This window comes from Sphaerodactylus townsendi, linkage group LG14 (assembly GCF_021028975.2).
Source record: "Sphaerodactylus townsendi isolate TG3544 linkage group LG14, MPM_Stown_v2.3, whole genome shotgun sequence".
NCBI lineage: Eukaryota > Metazoa > Chordata > Lepidosauria > Squamata > Sphaerodactylidae > Sphaerodactylus > Sphaerodactylus townsendi.
This window is the reverse complement of record NC_059438.1, coordinates 23291936-23309578: the sequence shown is the minus strand read 5'-3', so window position 1 is coordinate 23309578 and position 17643 is coordinate 23291936. Positions and strand designations below refer to the sequence as shown.

Genomic DNA, 17643 nt, shown 5'->3' with positions numbered 1-17643 from the left:
ACCTGAGGAGTTGGGGTCCGTAACGCAACAAGGCTTTTAGTTTTTATATCCGCGATGGCTTCTTAGCTGGCAGCTGAGTATTCTTTCCCAACACGTAAATACAACTTCCCCTAACTGTGAAGCTTCAGAATATTTCAGCCAAGACGTGAAACTAATAAAAAATGCATTAGGCAAGATTTTTAAAAAGAGAGTATTTTTGAGATTATGTTTCAGGCGGCCCCTTGATGACTGGAGATGCACGAACCATCAGGACTTCCGGAGATCCAGCAAAATGGTTGGGCCACTAATAATCCAGATGTCTGGACGGCATCTTCTTCAAAAACGGATCTGTACAAACGGAGGCAGCCCCAAACCATCCAACATAAACATGGCTCAGGGTCAATGGAGAAGAAACAGGGGATTCCTCAAGAGTCAGGCACCCACACACCTTGTGGCAGAGAACTCAAGAGGTATCCACATGATAGTTGGACCTGTTTGCCTTTTTAAAAATGCTCAGTGTTTGAATTATGTGTGTGTTTCAACAGGCATCATACAGACAACTAATTCAGCATTGACAAACAATACTGTCATCCAGAGGCATATCTAGGGAAAATGCAGTCCGGTGGCAAAATCTGAATTTTCTGCCCCTTCCCCCACAGTCCAGGTCTACTGCCCGGAGCCGGTGAGTGCGGTCCAGGCCCGGCGCCCCCCACGTGATTAGATGGCGTGCGCCCGGGGACATGGGATACCCCGTGTCCCTCTGGCAGATACGCCCCTGGAGTCAGCTGTCTCTGAGTGAAAGTAGAAGCACTGTCAAGCTACTAGGTTTTTGACGTTGGGTTGAAATGCCGAAATCTGTATGAGCTCACTCTTCCTGGACTGCTGAGCAGTCTTGGTGGGCGGGATCTCTTCAGCTGGAGACGCAGAAGTAGTAAGCGGAGATGCCAGATTGTTTGTGAAATTGTGGGCCACCCCGAAAGGCCAACTGCACAGTAGCTCTCCGGCATCCCCTTTGCGGGGAAAAGAAAGCAACTGTGTGTGTGGACAAGAAATGAACAACATGAATCATCGCTTGTCAGGTCCCCAACAACTGAAACTGAGAGAGATGAGTAAACTCCAGTTTAAAAGGTTTAGACCTTCAAAATAAATAATGCCTTCTAACAATGGCACCCAATGTTGTGCTGCGTTTGCCACGGCCATTCGTTTGTATGTTACTTAACAACTGTGACTTAGACCGGCGTCTTTTCTGCCATCCCACTTGGCACCTTTTGCTCTGCCTAGAAAGACACACACTCACACGTACACGTAATGAGGTGTATATAGCATTATACAGAGAATTTTTGAAGAGAGTCGTCTCCAGAGGTCATAGACATTGTTTCTTGGTTAGGGCAGATAGCTTTGGATGTTTTTAGATAGTGTTGGTATTTAGTCAGTGTTAGTATTAGTCAGGAAATTTGTTTATTGCTACTGATTAAAGGTAGTGTTAGGTAAGGGTGGGAAGGGATTGATTAGTTGCTAGCTTTAGTATAATGTATTAGACTAGCACTGTAGTGGAAATTGCTAATCCTAGGTTATGGGGTAGTTGATTAAGTCACCATCTTAATGTGTTATTCATTTGAAATTATGCTAAGCTGCTGTATCATTGTTACTATGCTTTTATTATAATATTTTGATTGCTCTTGCTGCTGTTATCATAATAGATGATGAGATGTTATGATATTTTTGCGCTGTGATATTGCCCTCTTTGATATTGTTATTATGAAACTGTTATCGTGTTTCCTATGCAAACGGTGTTATGTTGGATTAACTTGATGGGAAAGTTAGGTATTGTTAATTTGATTTTGTTAATTTTATTGATACAGTTAATGGGTCTACTGAAATTGTTTACTGTTGGGATAATTAGCTTTGTTATCGCATTATAGTGTTATGTACTGTATTATGTTGTGATGTATTATATTTTGATGCTGTTCACCGCCCTGAGCCCTTCGGGGGAGGGCGGTATACAAATTAAAATTCACATCACATCACATCACATTCCCAGGGTAAACACGAGCTTGCTGTCAACTTTCTTGGCACCCACCAAGTATTTTTAAAGAGTGGGTGGGGTTGTTACTCAGCAAGACTTCTGATTGGCTGCTGGAGATACGACCGGCAGTGCAGAGAAAATAAATGAAAATTCGGTCTGGATCTAACCCACTGTTTCCAGACTCGACACCTGCTTTGTGGCAAAAATCAAGCGCTTCCTCTCTGCCCTAGAGCCCAGTCTCGGAAGACATGCAGGGCCAACCCCGATTCGTATTTGGAGGGAAGGCCACCAAGGAAGTCCAGAGAGGCAGGCGATGGCAAACCGCCTCTGTTTGTCTCTCTTCTTCAAATTCCTAGCGTAGGGGTGGCCAACCTATGGTGCTCCAGATGTTTGTGGACAACAATTCCCATCAGCCCCTGCCAGCATGGCCAATTGGGATTTGCAGTCCATGAACATCTGGAACACCACAGGTTGGCCACCCCTGGCCAGAGGTGGGATCCAAAAATTTTAGTAACAGGTTCCCATGGTGGTGGGATTCAAACTGTGGCGTAGCGCCAATGGGGCTGGGCGGGGCACGACAGGGCGTGGCCGGGCATTCGGGGGCAGGGCATTCCTGGGTGGGGCTGTGGCAAGGACGCAGCCGCTGCGCTGGTCCTTGGGTGGGAAACGAATGCACGCAGGCGCAGGCTGCCACGCACGCCGGTGCACCTCCTGCTAGACTGCTTCAAGTTCTGCGCGCTACTGCTGAGAGGAGGGGCGCAACTAAGGCAAAAATCACGTGGCAAAATCACCAATTAGTAACCCCCTCTCGACACACACAAATAATGAGTAACCTACTCTCAGGAACCTGTGAGAACCTGCTGGATCCCACCTCTGCCCCTGCCCTAGGAGGTCTCTGCAAGTCAGCTGTGACTTGAAGGCCCTTTCCACCAATACCACTTTTCAATGTGACTGTTTTTAAAAAATCCAAATTGTGCATCACAAATGGGAAAAGAATAAGATTAAGGCTGTGTGCAGCTGAAACAGGACGACTGAATTCCTAGCTGGCGCAGACCAAACAAAACATGCTATCCCTGAACTCGATGGTCTGAACTTGATGGTGTAAAATGGCGGCAAGTTAACGGAGGATGGTGACCCTTGGGGGCATCCATAAGAAAAAAAGGGTAGGTACATCTGGAAGTTATATAAAATAAATATTCTATACCTTTAAGGCTCAAGTACTGTCAAACACAGTTTCCTTAAATAATGCTTGACAAACACATAGGTATTACTGCCTTCACGATGACATTTTCACTACAGCAATAATTTTTATACCCTTACAATGATATAGCTCAAACAAAAAAAACTCTCTTTACATGGAAATAAAATAAGTATGCAATACACAAGGGGCTAGCTAACCCTCATTAATTGCTTCTATGGCCCCATAAACATAAAGACCTTGTAATAAATTCTTAATGTTTAACACAAAAAGATTTGTTTCTCTTTTTTCAACATGGTGCCTCTCCGGTTAGGGACAGGTGGTTGGGATTTGAGAAGTACAAATCTTTTTTGTGTTAATCATTAAGAATTTATTACAAAGTCTTTATGTTTATGGGGCCATAGAAGCAGTTTACAAAGCATAACCTAACCCGGGGGTTCGCTAACCCCTGGTGTATTGCATACTTATCTTATTTCCATGGAAAGAGAGGGTTTTTTTTTGTTTGAGTTATATCATTGTAAGAGTATAAAAATTATTGCTGTAGTAAAAATGTCATGGTGAAGGCAGTAATACCCATGTGTTTGTCAAGCATTATTTAAGGAAACTGTGTTTTGCAGTACTTGAGCCTTAAGGGTACAGAATATTTATTTTTTTGACCCTTGGAGGCAGGCAGGGGACTACTAGGTCCAAAGGAGGCCGGGCATCAGTCCTAAAAGGGGCAGTTTCCTTTAGGATTTGCTCCTGGTTAAAACGCCTGCTGCATTTGCACACAGAAACAATCAGTGTGTGTGTGCGTGTGCGTGTGTGTGTGTGTGAGAGAGAGAGAGAGAGAGAAGATGAAGTCATCTGCTGGCCCAGACAGGTGGCCTGGCTCACACTGACCGTTTTCCCTGTGCTGGAAGGATGGCGAGAACTCTTTGGCAGTGATTCTGGCAATCCGTGCTTCCTCCTGAGCTTTCTGCGCAGCCGTCACTGCGGCTTCCGCCTTTGCCCTGGAATGGGATGTCCTGCGAGAGAACGAGAGAGGCAAAATGGGTCATGGTGCTCAGCCAGCGTCGTTCCAAGACCAACTAACACGGGATACTGTGGCTCAGCAGCGAGGATTAACCACTGGCAGCCTACCAGCAAAGAAGAAGAAAAATTTAGATTTATACCCCACTTTTCTCTCCTGTAAGGACACTCAAGGTGGCTTACAAGCTCCTTTCCCTTCCCCTCCCCACAATAGACGTCTTGTGAGGCAGGTGGGGCTGAGAGAAAACTGTGATTAGCCCAAGGTCACTCAGCAGGAGTGTAGGAGTGCGGAAACACATCTGGTTCACCAGATAAGTCTCTGCCACTCAGGTGGAGGAGTTGGGGAATCAAACCTGGTTCTCCAGATTAGAATCCACCTGCTTTTAAGCACTACACCACGCTGGTGATGGTCCTTTTTATAACAGGATCCAGCGCATGACCTTGGCATTTGCGATGTAGTTTTGGGGGAAAAAACAGTGTGATGCAGGAACGGCACAAAGCAAGTATGGGGGAGTCCCCCTGTCCCCCACATGGGTTAAAACATCCCATTCCTGTAATACAGCCTGGGTTTAAACAACGGTGTCTCCCGAGCTTGGCTAATAGATCCACTGTGACTTAGAGATCTGTGGAGCTTGGCAAGGAGGCAGTGAGTGGCACCAGAGATGCAAAACGGTCGAATAATTATTAACGTTTCTCAGAGAATCCTGGAAACTACAGTTCTGCTAGCAAGGCACGTGCGGGTTACTTGGGAATGGGATGCTCAGGAATGGAGGGGGTCCCCTAAAATCGCCAAGGGGAGGGCACAATCCGTCCTGCTGGTGAATAAATATTTTACAGCGAAGCCCAAAAGTGTCCCTTCTCTTGCTGTACTGTTTTTGTGACACAATTGAATCAAGTCTTTGAGATGCCCCAAGGATGGGAGGAGCTGATTCCAGGGGGCACAGGCCTTGTGACCCCCTGGGTTAGACTGCTGAGGTGGGGGAGTAAAGATACCTGCCTGCTGGGGCTGGATTTCTGTATGTCCAGTCCCTAGGGTTGCCAACATCCAGGGGGAAGCTGGGGATCCCCTAAGACTGCAACTGGTTGCCAGGCAACAGCGATCAGTTCACCTGGGGGAAATAGTCGTGCTGGAAGATGGCCTCAAAGGTCTTGTTCTCCATTGAAGTCCCTCCCCTTCCCAAACTCTCTCCACAGGCTCCACCCACAAAATCTCCAGGTGTTTCCCAAGCCGGAGCTGGCAACCCTACCAACCTCTCCAAAACAGGGCTGATTCTGACCTGTTTCACCTTGACAACAACCCTGTGGTGTAGGTGAGGTTGAGAGCGGGTGAATGGGCCAGGTCACCCAGAGAGCTTCGAGTGCAGAATGGAGATTTGAACCCAGCTCTCCCAGATCCTTGTCTGACACTCTAACCACTATACCACACTGGGCTGACAGACCCGTTTGAGAGAATGTCTCAGTAGAAAAGTCTCATTTGGTTCCTGGCGTGTCAGAAGGCACTTGGGGCAGGAAGTACCGCCCAAAAGAAAAGCCGAAGTTGATGATTCTTGAGCATTGTGTCAAAAACTGCACGCATCAGCCTCCCCCTCCAATAAATGCAAGTCTTCCCGTTTCACACACGTGCACTGTGTTTGCCGCACGAGGAACTTAACAGCTGCCTGCTTCCATATCGGCAGTCCGTGCAAAGCCTGCCTCAGCTCCTCTTCTTAATTCCCCTGCGAACTGCCCAGTTTTATTTGTCTTTCAAGAAGGTTCTGTGTGCTGCCTAATCACTTTTCACTTGCCCTGCCTGCCCTCCAAGCTGTCTGCTCTGGGGTGGCGAAAGCCGAAGAAAGCAGATCCTGGCCAGGCAGGCGCTGCAGAATGGGCACCGTTTGTGCTGCCACCTACCTACCTAGGAGAAAGAAGAAGAGTTTGGATTCATACCCGCCCCCCTTTCTCTCCAGTAAGGAGACTCAAAGGAGCTTACAAGCTCCTTTCCCTTCTCCCCCCCACAACAAACACCCTGTGAGGTGGGTGGGGCTGAGAGAGCTCCGAAGAACTATAACTAGCCCAAGGTCACCCAGCTGGTATGCGTTGGAGTGCACAAGCTAATCTGGTTCACCAGATAAGCCTCCACAGCTCAAGTGGCAGAGCAGGGAATCAAACCCGGTTCCCCAGATTAGAGTGCCCCTGCTCTTAACCACGACACCATTCTGGCTAAGGTGGCTTAATCAGCGCTCTGAGCAGACCCTGACTTACCTGGGCTGCCCCTATCCCAGCAATCAATCAGTATTCAGGGGAACGGCGACTAGACCAGGAGTCTGCAACCTGCGGCTCTCCAGATGTTCATGGACTACAAATCCCATCAGCCCCTGCCAGCATGGCCAATTTGTAGTCCAGGAACATCTGGAGAGCCGCAGGTTGCAGACCCCTGGCCTAGACGTTCTCTCGGGTCCTGAAAACTCATCAAGCCTCTCCACAGGTCCCTCTCCTAAAACTGCAGGAATGTCCCGACCAGGAGTTGGCGATCCTATCTGATGTTCGTTCTGCACAGCCGATAATTCTTTACAACAAGGAGGGCTTAATATAATACATGCCTGCCAGGTAATATTAACGGATAATGATCGCTATTGATTTGTAACAACATGATACCCTCTTCTTATTGCAAGTGAGAAGCAATATTAAAGGCACTCGGGCGTTGCTGTCGGTGTGGCTAGATTTCACTGTGAACGCTCCACACTCTGCTCATAAGTAGCTGTTTCTGGGGCCTCTGCCGGTGGCCCAGTAACAGTTCACGGCGCAAGGAGCTCTCGGCAAAAGCTGATGAACGCCCCCCTGCCAAAATAACCCGTCCTCTCGTCTTGCTGGAACATTATCAAAACGAGATGTTAAACTCGTCCTTGCATACAAACATCACAACAGCTGCCTTTGGGAGGTGTTTCTTTTCTGTCAAGTGATAGAAGCAACTTCCCCTTTCACAGGCCTGCTATGAATAGAATGCTTTCCTTGGGGCTCTTCAGTACACAATGGGCTTGCAGAGGGCTCTCCTCACGTTTTTGTGTTTACACACAATGAGCCATTCTCTGTCTGCCCCAAAGCTAGCATGCTGGTCTCAGCGGGCCTCTGCAGCTTTCCCTGGTTCTCTTAACTCTGCTCATCAGCTCCTCTCAAAGGCACAGATACAACCACACCTGGATTTATATCACTATACCTGTGATAGCAGGTATATTGATATTGTAGCCCCTTTCCCAACATAACCCCCCCCCCCCTGAAAAAGGAAAAGGCAAAGACTGGAAGAGCAATGTTAGTAATTTTTGGCTCCCCGCAGGGGAGGAGAGTAAGATATAAATATCTAACTAAATAAAGAAAATGATGAAATGGGAAAAACACAACAATAATTCAACAGCAGCAGTTAAAATTCCTCTCACCAATCCTTCCTTCATTCCCTCCAATAGTGCTGATCTTGTTTGGGGCAGGTCCTTTTATTTATTTATTTACATTTATTCCCCGCCCTTTACCACAGTCTCAGGGCCGGTTACGATAAAAACCACGCAACACTAAAAACACCACAGCAAAAATCCAGCAACAGTAAAATCACAATAAAACCCTTTCTGAAAAACCCAAACACAATCTACAATCTCCTGCACCCATAAAAAGGGAGGGGTTTGCAGGCATCTTTGGGGGGGAGGGTTCCAGCGGAGGGAGTCAGCCAAGAGGTACTTGACAATCTAGCCTCCCAAACAGAAGAAAAGGAAGATTGTCAGAATAACCACATGCCCATGTATTGTAAGGGAATACCATGAGCATCCCAAGATAAGCCAAGATGTGTGGATAGAAGGCTCAAGATATTGGAGCAGAAGAAGGAACTGAGTGTGCCGTACAAATTTGCAGGGTGGCAGGAAGAAACCTGCCCCCCCCCCCCCGCCAAGTTCACCAGAGAGGTCTCCCAGCAGAGACAGCCTTAATGTTCTGGCTGCTACTAACACAACCGGCCAAGAGACGGCTCTGGACCGCCCAGCTTTCCCTTCTGAAGCATCTCTGGAGGATGTCAGGCAGTTGCCATGGAGACGGGTCCCTTGCCTTCAGGAGGGGAAAGGCAACAGGTGCCGTGTGCCGAAGAGCCTTCTAGAGCCAAATCTCAGTCATCTGTTTTCCTGGAGAGCTGGCGAGGAAAAGAAATAACACAAGGGGGAGGGGGAGAGAAACTTGCAAGGAGCCCCCGTCCGGCATCCAGGGAATTCTTCCTCATTTAGATCTGCTCAGTTTAGGTTGTCAGATGCATGACATTTGGAGGGAGGGGGGTGGATGGCAGCCCCAATTGATCAGGGATGTTAAATCAGCTCTAAAGGGAACAGAGGACTATAGGGGTGGGTGGGGGGGAGAGACATTTGAAGCTGCCCTCCCCAAAGGGTATCAGATAGCCAGCAAAAACCCCACTAATGGAGGGAAAGGTCTCACTGCACAGCTCGGGGGAAGCACCAGGGGACCCTCCGCCTGCCCTCGTCACCCCTCCTGATCTCAGGTTGTGTCTGGGAAGCATCGATCGCGACCGGAGCTCCATCATCCGCAGGCTCTCGCTGGAGAATGCAGGCAGGGACTGAATTATTAATCGCCACTGCAGACTCCCCGGCTTCTCGCTGCAGCCTGAAGCCCGAGTCCATGCAGGGAAGAAGGGAACGGAAAGAACACGCTCCGTCACCAAGGATTACGATGCTGGCTTGTAAAGGAGGAGAAAGAAGAGATTTTGGTAGAGCGGTTTCCCCTCCCAGACTTGGAAAACACCCCAAATTTTCCCGTGTGGTCTTCTGTGCTCTCTTCTGCTTCTGCTCACCCTGTACAGAGGGTGCATGCCTGGCTTTGGACCCTAATACCCTGGGGGAAAAGATTCCCTATTGATTCACTTCCACTGGCCTTGATCCAGTTGGTCTCCTTCACACGATCATAGGCCTGTTGAAAACTCACGTGAAGAGTTAAACATAAGACCCCTCCCCCCTCCTTTGCGGAGGTTTTTAAAATTGGATTTTGTTGCTGACGCTGTTTTATATGTTTTATATGTTTAAACGCTGTATCTATTTTAAATCGATTTGATTGTATGTTTTAGACTGTTGTTCACCGCCCAGAGCCCTTCGGGGGTAGGGCGGTATAAAAAACTCAAAATAAATAAATAAATAAAGAAAGAACATAAGAACAAGCCAGCTGCATCAGACCAGAGTCCATCTAGTCCAGCTCTCTGCTACTCGCAGTGGCCCACCAGGTGCCTTTGGGAGCTCACATGCAGGAGGTGAAAGCAATGGCCTTCTGCGGCTGCTGCTGCTCCAGAGCACCTGGTCTGCTAAGGCATTTGCAATCTCAGATCAAGGAGGATCAAGATTGGTAGCCATAGATCGACATCTCCTCCATAAATCTGTCCAAGCCCCTTTTAAAGCTATCCGGGTTAGTTTAGGGAGAATTTTGAAGCCCAGAGTCTTCTTAAAGGAAACAACCACCAAACTAGGTGTGAAGTGTGTGTACACACGATTAATTTCCAGATTCTGTAAGAAGAGAGCGAAGGTTTTTTGGCCCAAGTTTCATTCAGCCAATAATCCATCTATTGGCCTCATCCTGATCTTACTCCTGATCTCTTCTCTTCATCGATTCAGGGTTCGTACAGCTTCATCGGTGTCTGGGCGTACACACTCATGCCCTGCTTTCTTTCACAGGGTCTGACAACACAACAGGGAAGTAAATTTACAAGGAAGGAAGTGCAAACAGGCCTCACTGTATTGTCTTGACAGATTCCATTCTGGGAAGGTTCTGCAGTACAAAAATGGGGTGCAGATCAAATCCCCAAGGGCCAATCAAAACCCTGATGGTCAAAAGCCCACCTGGCTCTGCCCGCTTAAAAAAAAAACACAGGGCAGGTGCCAGGAAAGGTGTTGCTGGGGGCACCAAGTTCCCCACAAACGCCAGATTGGAGACTCCAGTTCCTCGCAATGCCCTCAGCTCACAGGGACTGTCCAAAGAACAGTCATACTGATGTACACTTGACTGTACCATGTCTACACAGCAGAGCAGAAGCAAAATAGCACAGATATGCGGTTACTTTATTTATTTTATTTATTTTTATTTATTGTTCCACTTATATACCGCCCTCCCCCGGAGGGCTCAGGGCGGTTCACAACAATAACAACAAACAAGTGGATAGATAAAATACCGTACTAAGTACTGGTTAAAATACAGGGCTCAAATTATCGTAACCATTTTAAAATACAGATGGCGTCCGACTACTAAACTCCTCTAAGAGGGGAACAGTGGGCCTTAGTTGTTAACGGGCACGTATATCAGCAGCTGGCCTCCCCAAAGGCCCGGCGGAATAGCTCAGTCTTGCAGGCCCTGCGGAACTTGTTAAGGTCCCGCAGGGCTCGGACAGCTGGAGGGAGAGCATTCCACCCAGCAGGGGCCAGGGCCGTAAAAGCCCTGGCCCTAGTGGAGGCCAGCTGCATCATGGAGGGGGTGGGGATCACCAGTAAATTGGCCTCTTCCTTTCAGAGGAAGTAGGGTAGTTATTGTACAGCAAGGGGCGCACCAAAAATTCAGAGGTGCAATGTGGTACAGTCCTTTCAGAGGATTGTACCACCTCAGAACGCATGGAGGGAAACTGAGTGAGAAAGCGAGGTGGTAGGAACAGTCATAATCTTAAATACCGATAGTGGGAACAGGCATCTGGACCTCAGTGGACGACAATAACACAATACAAGGAGACAGCTAGATGCGAGTCCAGGAGTGCCTTAGCGACCAGCGGGATTTTCAGGGTATGAATTTTTGAGTGTCAAAGCTCGCTTCATCAGATAACCAAGAGAGAGCTTCGACTCTCAAAACCTTACACCTTGCTGGTCTCTAAGGTGCCACTGGATTTGAATCTAGCTTTTCTAATGCAGGCCAACACAAGAGGGATTGTGCACCAGGCTGAAGCAGTTGCCTGTTGTTTAGGCCTCCGGGTACATGACAGGAGTTATCACTGGTTTGTTTGCTATTTATTTGTGCGTCAGCCTCTCACATCTCTTTCTTATCTGCCTTGATACACTTCACCCCTTCCTCCCGTCAGCCCGGAAGACCTGCAATCAGTGATTTATGAAAGCAGTAATAGAATGTCAGAACTCGGGAGCGAACTATTAGCCACAGCAATTAACTCTCTGCGGATGGGTTCCAAATTACCTGCTTGTCACAGATAAGTCTGACTGCTCCGCTACTCCCGGCCCTCCCGCTGGAACAAGCACTTTAGCCAGATCCCTAATTAAGAGAGGAAAAGCAGCTAATTCAACCTCTGGCATGATGCAATTCGAAGAGGAAAACACCTGCTCTGGCACTTTGGAGCCAGACAGACAGCAAGCACTGAGAATAGCAAGTGGAACAAACTTGCCTTTCAGTGACTTGCAGGGGCTGGGCTTAATTGACGCCATACGGGTGGCAGCCCAGGCTGACTGCAAAACAGGCCGGCTTGCAGATGCCTTTGGTTTTAAAGGACTGTGCCTGAGCCAAGATCGTCACCTTCTGGTAGAACAGAATGCAAATATCCCAAGCACCTATTGGACAGCACCAGTGGCGGGATCCAAAAATTTTAATAACAGGTTCCCATGGTGGTGGGATTCAAACACAATAAATGTGGCCGATAGATGCCAATGGGAGAAACTGGGTGGGGCACAACGTGAGGCAGAGGCATTGCGGGGGGGCGGGGCTGTGGCAAGGACGCAGCCGCTGCACCAGTCCTTGGGCGGGAAACAAATGCACGCAGGCGCAGGCTGCCACGCACGCCAGCGCACCTCCTGTTAGACTGCTTCAAGTTCTGCGCGCTACTACTGAGAGCAGGGGCGTAACTAAGGCAAAAATCACGTGGCAAAATCACCAATTAGTAACCCCCTCTCGGCACACACAAATAATGAGTAACCTACTCTCGGGAACCTGTGAGAACCTGCTGGATCCCACCTCTGGACAGCACCTATTGGACAGCATCTGTGATATCATGGATGAGGAGCAATAAAGCTGGAAACACCCACCTACCCAGTGATGGGATCCAAAAATTTTAATAACAGGTTCCGAGGGTAGTGGGATTCAAACAGTGGCGCCGCCGCACACACGCACCTCCAGTCCCTATTGGGCAGGGAGGTTGCTTTAGTAACCCCTTCTCGGCACTCAGAAAAAATTAGTAACCACTGCTAGAGAAGTGGTGAGAACTGGTTGGATCCCACCTCTGCACCTACCCCAGCCTGCAGCACGTCTGTAAAAAAAGGAGCTGCTACTTGATCTGAAAATGGAGAAGACTAGAGGAATGGGTTTTAGGCTCAAATCCAATTGGCAATCCTCGGGTGTGACTTGAGGCTACAGCAGCACTATTTATGTGTGTAAAACATTGATCAGCTGCCTTTCTAGTTGTGGAACTCAACGCTGCTCACAAGGTAAATAAAACAACAAGGATTTTTTTTAAAAAAACACACACATGGGAGGCCACAGTTGAAAAGCTCAATTAGGACTTGCCAATAAAAGAAAACGAAATTAGTCAAATGCAGTCCTAAATAAAAAAGTCTTCAACTGTGCCTTAAAGGTCAAAAGTGAGGAGGCCGAGATTGTTCCATGACTATGGGGCTGCCGCTGAAAATGTCCTGCTTTGGTCATTGGGTCAGTTTAGAAGTTCTCTCCCTGTGACCTTAATTCTCAGGTATGGGAGAAGATGGTCCTTCAGATACATTGGTCCCAAGCAGTGGTGGGATCCAAAAATTTTAGTAACAGGTTCCCATGGTGGTGGGATTCAAACTGTGGCGTAGCGCCAACGGGGCTGGGCGGGGCATGACAGGGGCGTGGCCGGGCATTCCAGGGGTGGGGCATTCCTGGGCGGGGCTGTGGCAAGGACGCAGCCGCTGCTCCAGTCCTTGGGCGGGAAACGAATGCACGCAGGCTGCACGCACACCGGTGCACCTCCTGCTAGACTGCTTCAAGTTCTGCGCGCTACTGCTGAGAGGAGGGGCAAAATCGTATCTTCGAGACCGCATCACCCCATATGTTCCCACACGGCCTCTTCGTTCGGTAGAGGCCAATCTACTGGTGGTCCCCGGCCCCTCGATGGTCGCGGCCTGGCCTCCCACCGGGCCAGGGCAGCTTTACAGCCCTGGCCCCGGCCTGGTGGAGGCAGCTCTCCCACACCAGCTGTTCCAGGCCCTCGCGGGACCTTGAGTGAAGTTCCGCTTAGGGCCTGCAAAGGAGCGGAGCTGTTCCGCTGGAGCCTTTGGAGAGTCCAGCCGCTGATGGTGCCCCCTTCCGCCCCTTCCGCTGGCCCCTTCCGCTGGCCTTTTGCTGGCCCTTCCCGGCCTCTACATCTGGGCCTATAACATCTACCTAGACCTACCGTTCTCCCTGGGGGTGGAAGAATTTAATATTAGGCACCGGGCGCCACCTACACCTATGCCTATATTTATTTTACATTTAAATGCTAATGTTTAGCTAGTTTTCGCTGCTTTTATAAGTTTTAGCCTATTTATGATGTTTTAAAATTGTATTTATTATCTGCTGTACACCGCCCAGAGCCCCTCGGGGATGGGGCGGTCTAGAAGCCCAAAGTATAAATAAATAAATAAATAAATAAAAATCACGTGGCAAAATCACCAATTAGTAACCCCCTCTCGGCACACACAAATAATGAGTAACCTACTCTCGGGAACCTGTGAGAACCTGCTGGATCCCATCTCTGGTCCCAAGTGATGTAAGGCTTTAAAGGACAAAACCAGCACCCTGAACTGGGCTCAGGTAGCCAGTGTAGTATCAGGGTCACATGGTCCCGAGAGCTGGCCCCAACTAGACACAACATACAGCACTATCTGCAGTTTCCAAACACTCTTCAAGGGTAGCCCCACAGAGAGTGAATTGCAGCAGTCCAGTGAACTATACGCAACTAAGGCACTACCATTCAGTATGAAAGTGACTCCACTTTGCATTGAGCACAATCCATTTCTACTCCTCGTGTAGGAAAAGTCTTTTCTCTGCAGGCCAAAAACGCCTCTCTTTGAGTTCAGGCCCTGTCCCCTGATCTTGAAGCCCTTCCCGTGGCTGTGTGGGAGACGCATGCTTTGAGTCTGTCACCTGGACACTGTGTTCGACCCCACTGCCTTCTGTGTCGTTCATGCAACAATTTAAATTCGGATACAGCGGAGTTCTCACCCAGGTCCTCACACCACTGGCTCCAGCAGCCTATTTTCATGCACAAAATGAATGAGCCAAATAAATATTTAATCTTCCATTTTTTTAAATGTGAAATATCAGGGTTTCTTTTTTTTCTTTCCTGGAAGTCATAATAGCACAAAAAAAGAAAGGGAGGAAAAAGGAAAATGTCGAAGTCCTGAAGTGCATCAAAGGTTTCTGGCTTTTTCCTTATTACTTCAGTTTGCTTCTAAAATTCTGGAGAAAGGAAGAAATTAAAGGTGAATGAAAGAGGAGTAGGTGTAACTCGGTTAGACTACAGGTTTCTAAACCTGGCTGTGGATTGCCCACAGTGACCCAGGTGTGTGTTTTCACTGTAATGTGCAGGAGCTGCTACCAACAGGAGTTACTTCATAGGTGGGCCAGAAACATCCTCCCCGCATCCTAAATCTTTCACAGAAATGGAGATTTGGTGCATAAACAGGACTATTTCCTCTTTCTGTCTGCCGTATGTGCAGGCATGGAGAGTTGTCATTCATATGCTTGATGTGTGCTTTAAAAGGGGAGCCAGCCAACAGACGAATTGATTGAGTGTCTATTTCACCCATCTGGATCATCGAGCAATGTACAATGGTTTTCTTGTACCCCTTTTATCCTCTCAAAAACCCTAAAAGCCATAAAAACATCTGGCCTCCCGTGGGTTCATAAAGGGGAATAGAAGAGCTGAAGCCATCTATAGTTTAATATTTTATGTATTTTAGATAAATTATATATACGATGTTTTAAACTTTTATTATTAATGGAAATTTATTTATAAATAAATAAATAAATAAATGATGATGATGATGATGATGATGATGATGATGATGATAATAATAATAATAATAATAATAATAATAATAATAATAATAGGAAGGCTAGGCTGACAAAATAGTGGCTGGCTCAAGGCCACCCAGCAAACTTTCTTGGCAGGGTGGGGGTTTGAACCCGGCTCTGCCAGATCCTAGTGCCATGGAGGCGAACCTATGGCACTCCAGATGTTCATGGTTCACAATTGTCAGCCTGCCAGCATGGCCAGTGTGGGGCGATGGGAGTATGGTATCCATGAGCTGGAGTGCCATAGGTTCGCCACCTCTGTACCTAGTGTGACACTCTAACCAGTGATGGGATCCCAAAATTTTAGTAACAGGTTCCCATGGTGGTGGGATTCAAACTGTGGCGTGGCCAATGGGGGGCTGGGCGGAGACGCGACGGGGGGCGTGGCTGGGCATTCAGGGGCAGGGGCATTCCCAGGCTGTGGCAAGGGCGCAGCAGCTCGCCGTTAGTGGAGTAGCAGTGCAGGCAGGCTGCTGCCTGACGGTGCACCCCCTGCTAGACTGTTTCAAGTTCTGCGCGCTACTGCTGAGAGGAGGGGCGTAACTAAGGCAAAAATCACGTGGCAAAATCACCAATTAGTAACCCCCTCTCGGCACACACAAATAATGAGTAACCTACTCTCGGGAACCTGTGAGAACCTGCTGGATCCCACCTCTGATTCTAACCACTAATCAGCAAGAAATCAGGGCCACACCAGTAGTAGCAAGCAGAAGAAAAGAATCACAGTGCTGAATAAATCTTTTCATTGTTACTTCCTGGCTAGTTTATCCTCCAGATGCTTATTTGGTGATCCCTCCCCCACACTAATCCCGAGTAGTGAGAACAGTAAACATAAACCCAATCTTACATGACATGCGTGCACATCTTAAGCATATGTTTAGCATAAGGTTTCCACAGGTCTCGAGATAGGAAGGGCCTGGAGTCGACTGTATTTCCCTGGCTGTTTAGTGCTGGCAGCTCTGCGATGCAAAGTGCATGCGCTGTCTTGGGCTATGCATGTTATTTACAGATTGCAACTTAATTAACATCTGGAGCCTGAGTCGCATCTCCAGCCATCTGTCACCTCTAATGGAACGCTATCAAGGGCGCTGGGCAAGTAGCGCATTAAGAGGAGGCAGGCAGGGAAAATGAGATCCAGGAAATATCTCGAGCCGGGGGGCAGAAAACCAAGGCCTCGAAGGCACTGCCTGCAGTCCAGGGTATTTTCTTTTTCTGACCCAGGGTTGCAGAAGGGCTCTCAGCAGCACCTGCCCATCCGTGGATTCGTGGGTTTTGCACGTTTGGAAAAGGGGCCGTAGCACCAACCGAGTCTGCGCTGGAATCAAAAACGGGCCCAGGCAGCTGCGGAGCTTTTAAAAGGTTTGGTGTCCAGCCCCAAGTAGAAGGATTGCTTACCTGGGCCCTTCATTCTACCCGTTCCTCCAAACAGTGCCAGGTGGCCGTACAGCTCTCCTCTCTCCAGTGGCGTATCTGCCTAGGGACAAGGGGTACCCGGGCGCCACTGTTCTAGTCATGTGGGGGGCGCAAAATCGGCCTCCCACGTGACCAGGAAGTCCTGCTGTCTCATCGTTTTCGCGTGCCTCGATCCCATCCGAGGCACGCAAAAACAACAAGGCAGCAGGACTTCCTGCTGCCTGCAGGCACCCTCAACCCCACCCTGGACTCCCCCCTCCTTTCCCCCCCGCCGGCTGGGCTCCCAGCTGGCAGCCTGCAGTCTGGGCTCCCAGCCGGCAGGGGGAGTCTGTTGGGGGGGGAGGTGGTCACCCTAGCCCTTGCCCATGACCTTGGTGACATGGGTGGGTTCTAGGACAGTGGGGGTGGAGCCTGGGGCATCAGGGGTGGAGCTAGGGTGGTGGGGGCAGAGGTGGGCGGCAGAGCCTGGGGGGGGGGGCGTCCTGGAGACAATTTGTCTCCGGGCGCCATTTACCCCTGGCACGCTTCTGCCTCTCTCCCTATTTTACCTGCATTATAACAAGTAGCTCAGGAACAGATTTCTATCAGGGCCGGTTCCCATGCTACAAAGTCTCTGCATTCACTGGCAGGACTTTTGCATCAATGTTTCTCAGGAGTTTTGTGCCCCACAGGTGCACAGAGGCCATATCCCGATAGCGACCACAGCATACATAGAAAAGGTTCCCATCTTCTTCCCAGGGGGCATTTTTGTCGGTTGAAATGGCCCCTGGGCGCGGCTCCTTTCCCAAATGGGTCTCCTAGGAAGGAGCGGGGTGGCTGCTAGTGAGATTTTCCTGCCAGTCTCAAAAGAGAGAAGAGTGGAATTTATATTCTGGCATCCTTGCACTGACAATCTGTCCCAGAATCCAGCCTTTGCTCTCTCCCCCCCCGCCCCAACTTCACAAGTGCTGGTCCACAACCAAGATCATTGCTGTTGCCATGACGACCAGCCGGA

General features: G+C 48.9%; 1 protein-coding gene across 1 annotated transcript in view; it reads right to left on the bottom strand.

Moving 5' to 3' along the window:
* Positions 1 to 17643, bottom strand: part of JPH3 (junctophilin 3) — a 73177-nt gene that overhangs the window by 10086 nt on the left and 45448 nt on the right. Inside the window, exon 3 of the mRNA XM_048515736.1 lies at positions 4086 to 4210. Within this exon, the coding sequence (XP_048371693.1) occupies positions 4086 to 4210 (125 nt within the window). The remainder of the gene's footprint in view (positions 1 to 4085; positions 4211 to 17643) is intronic.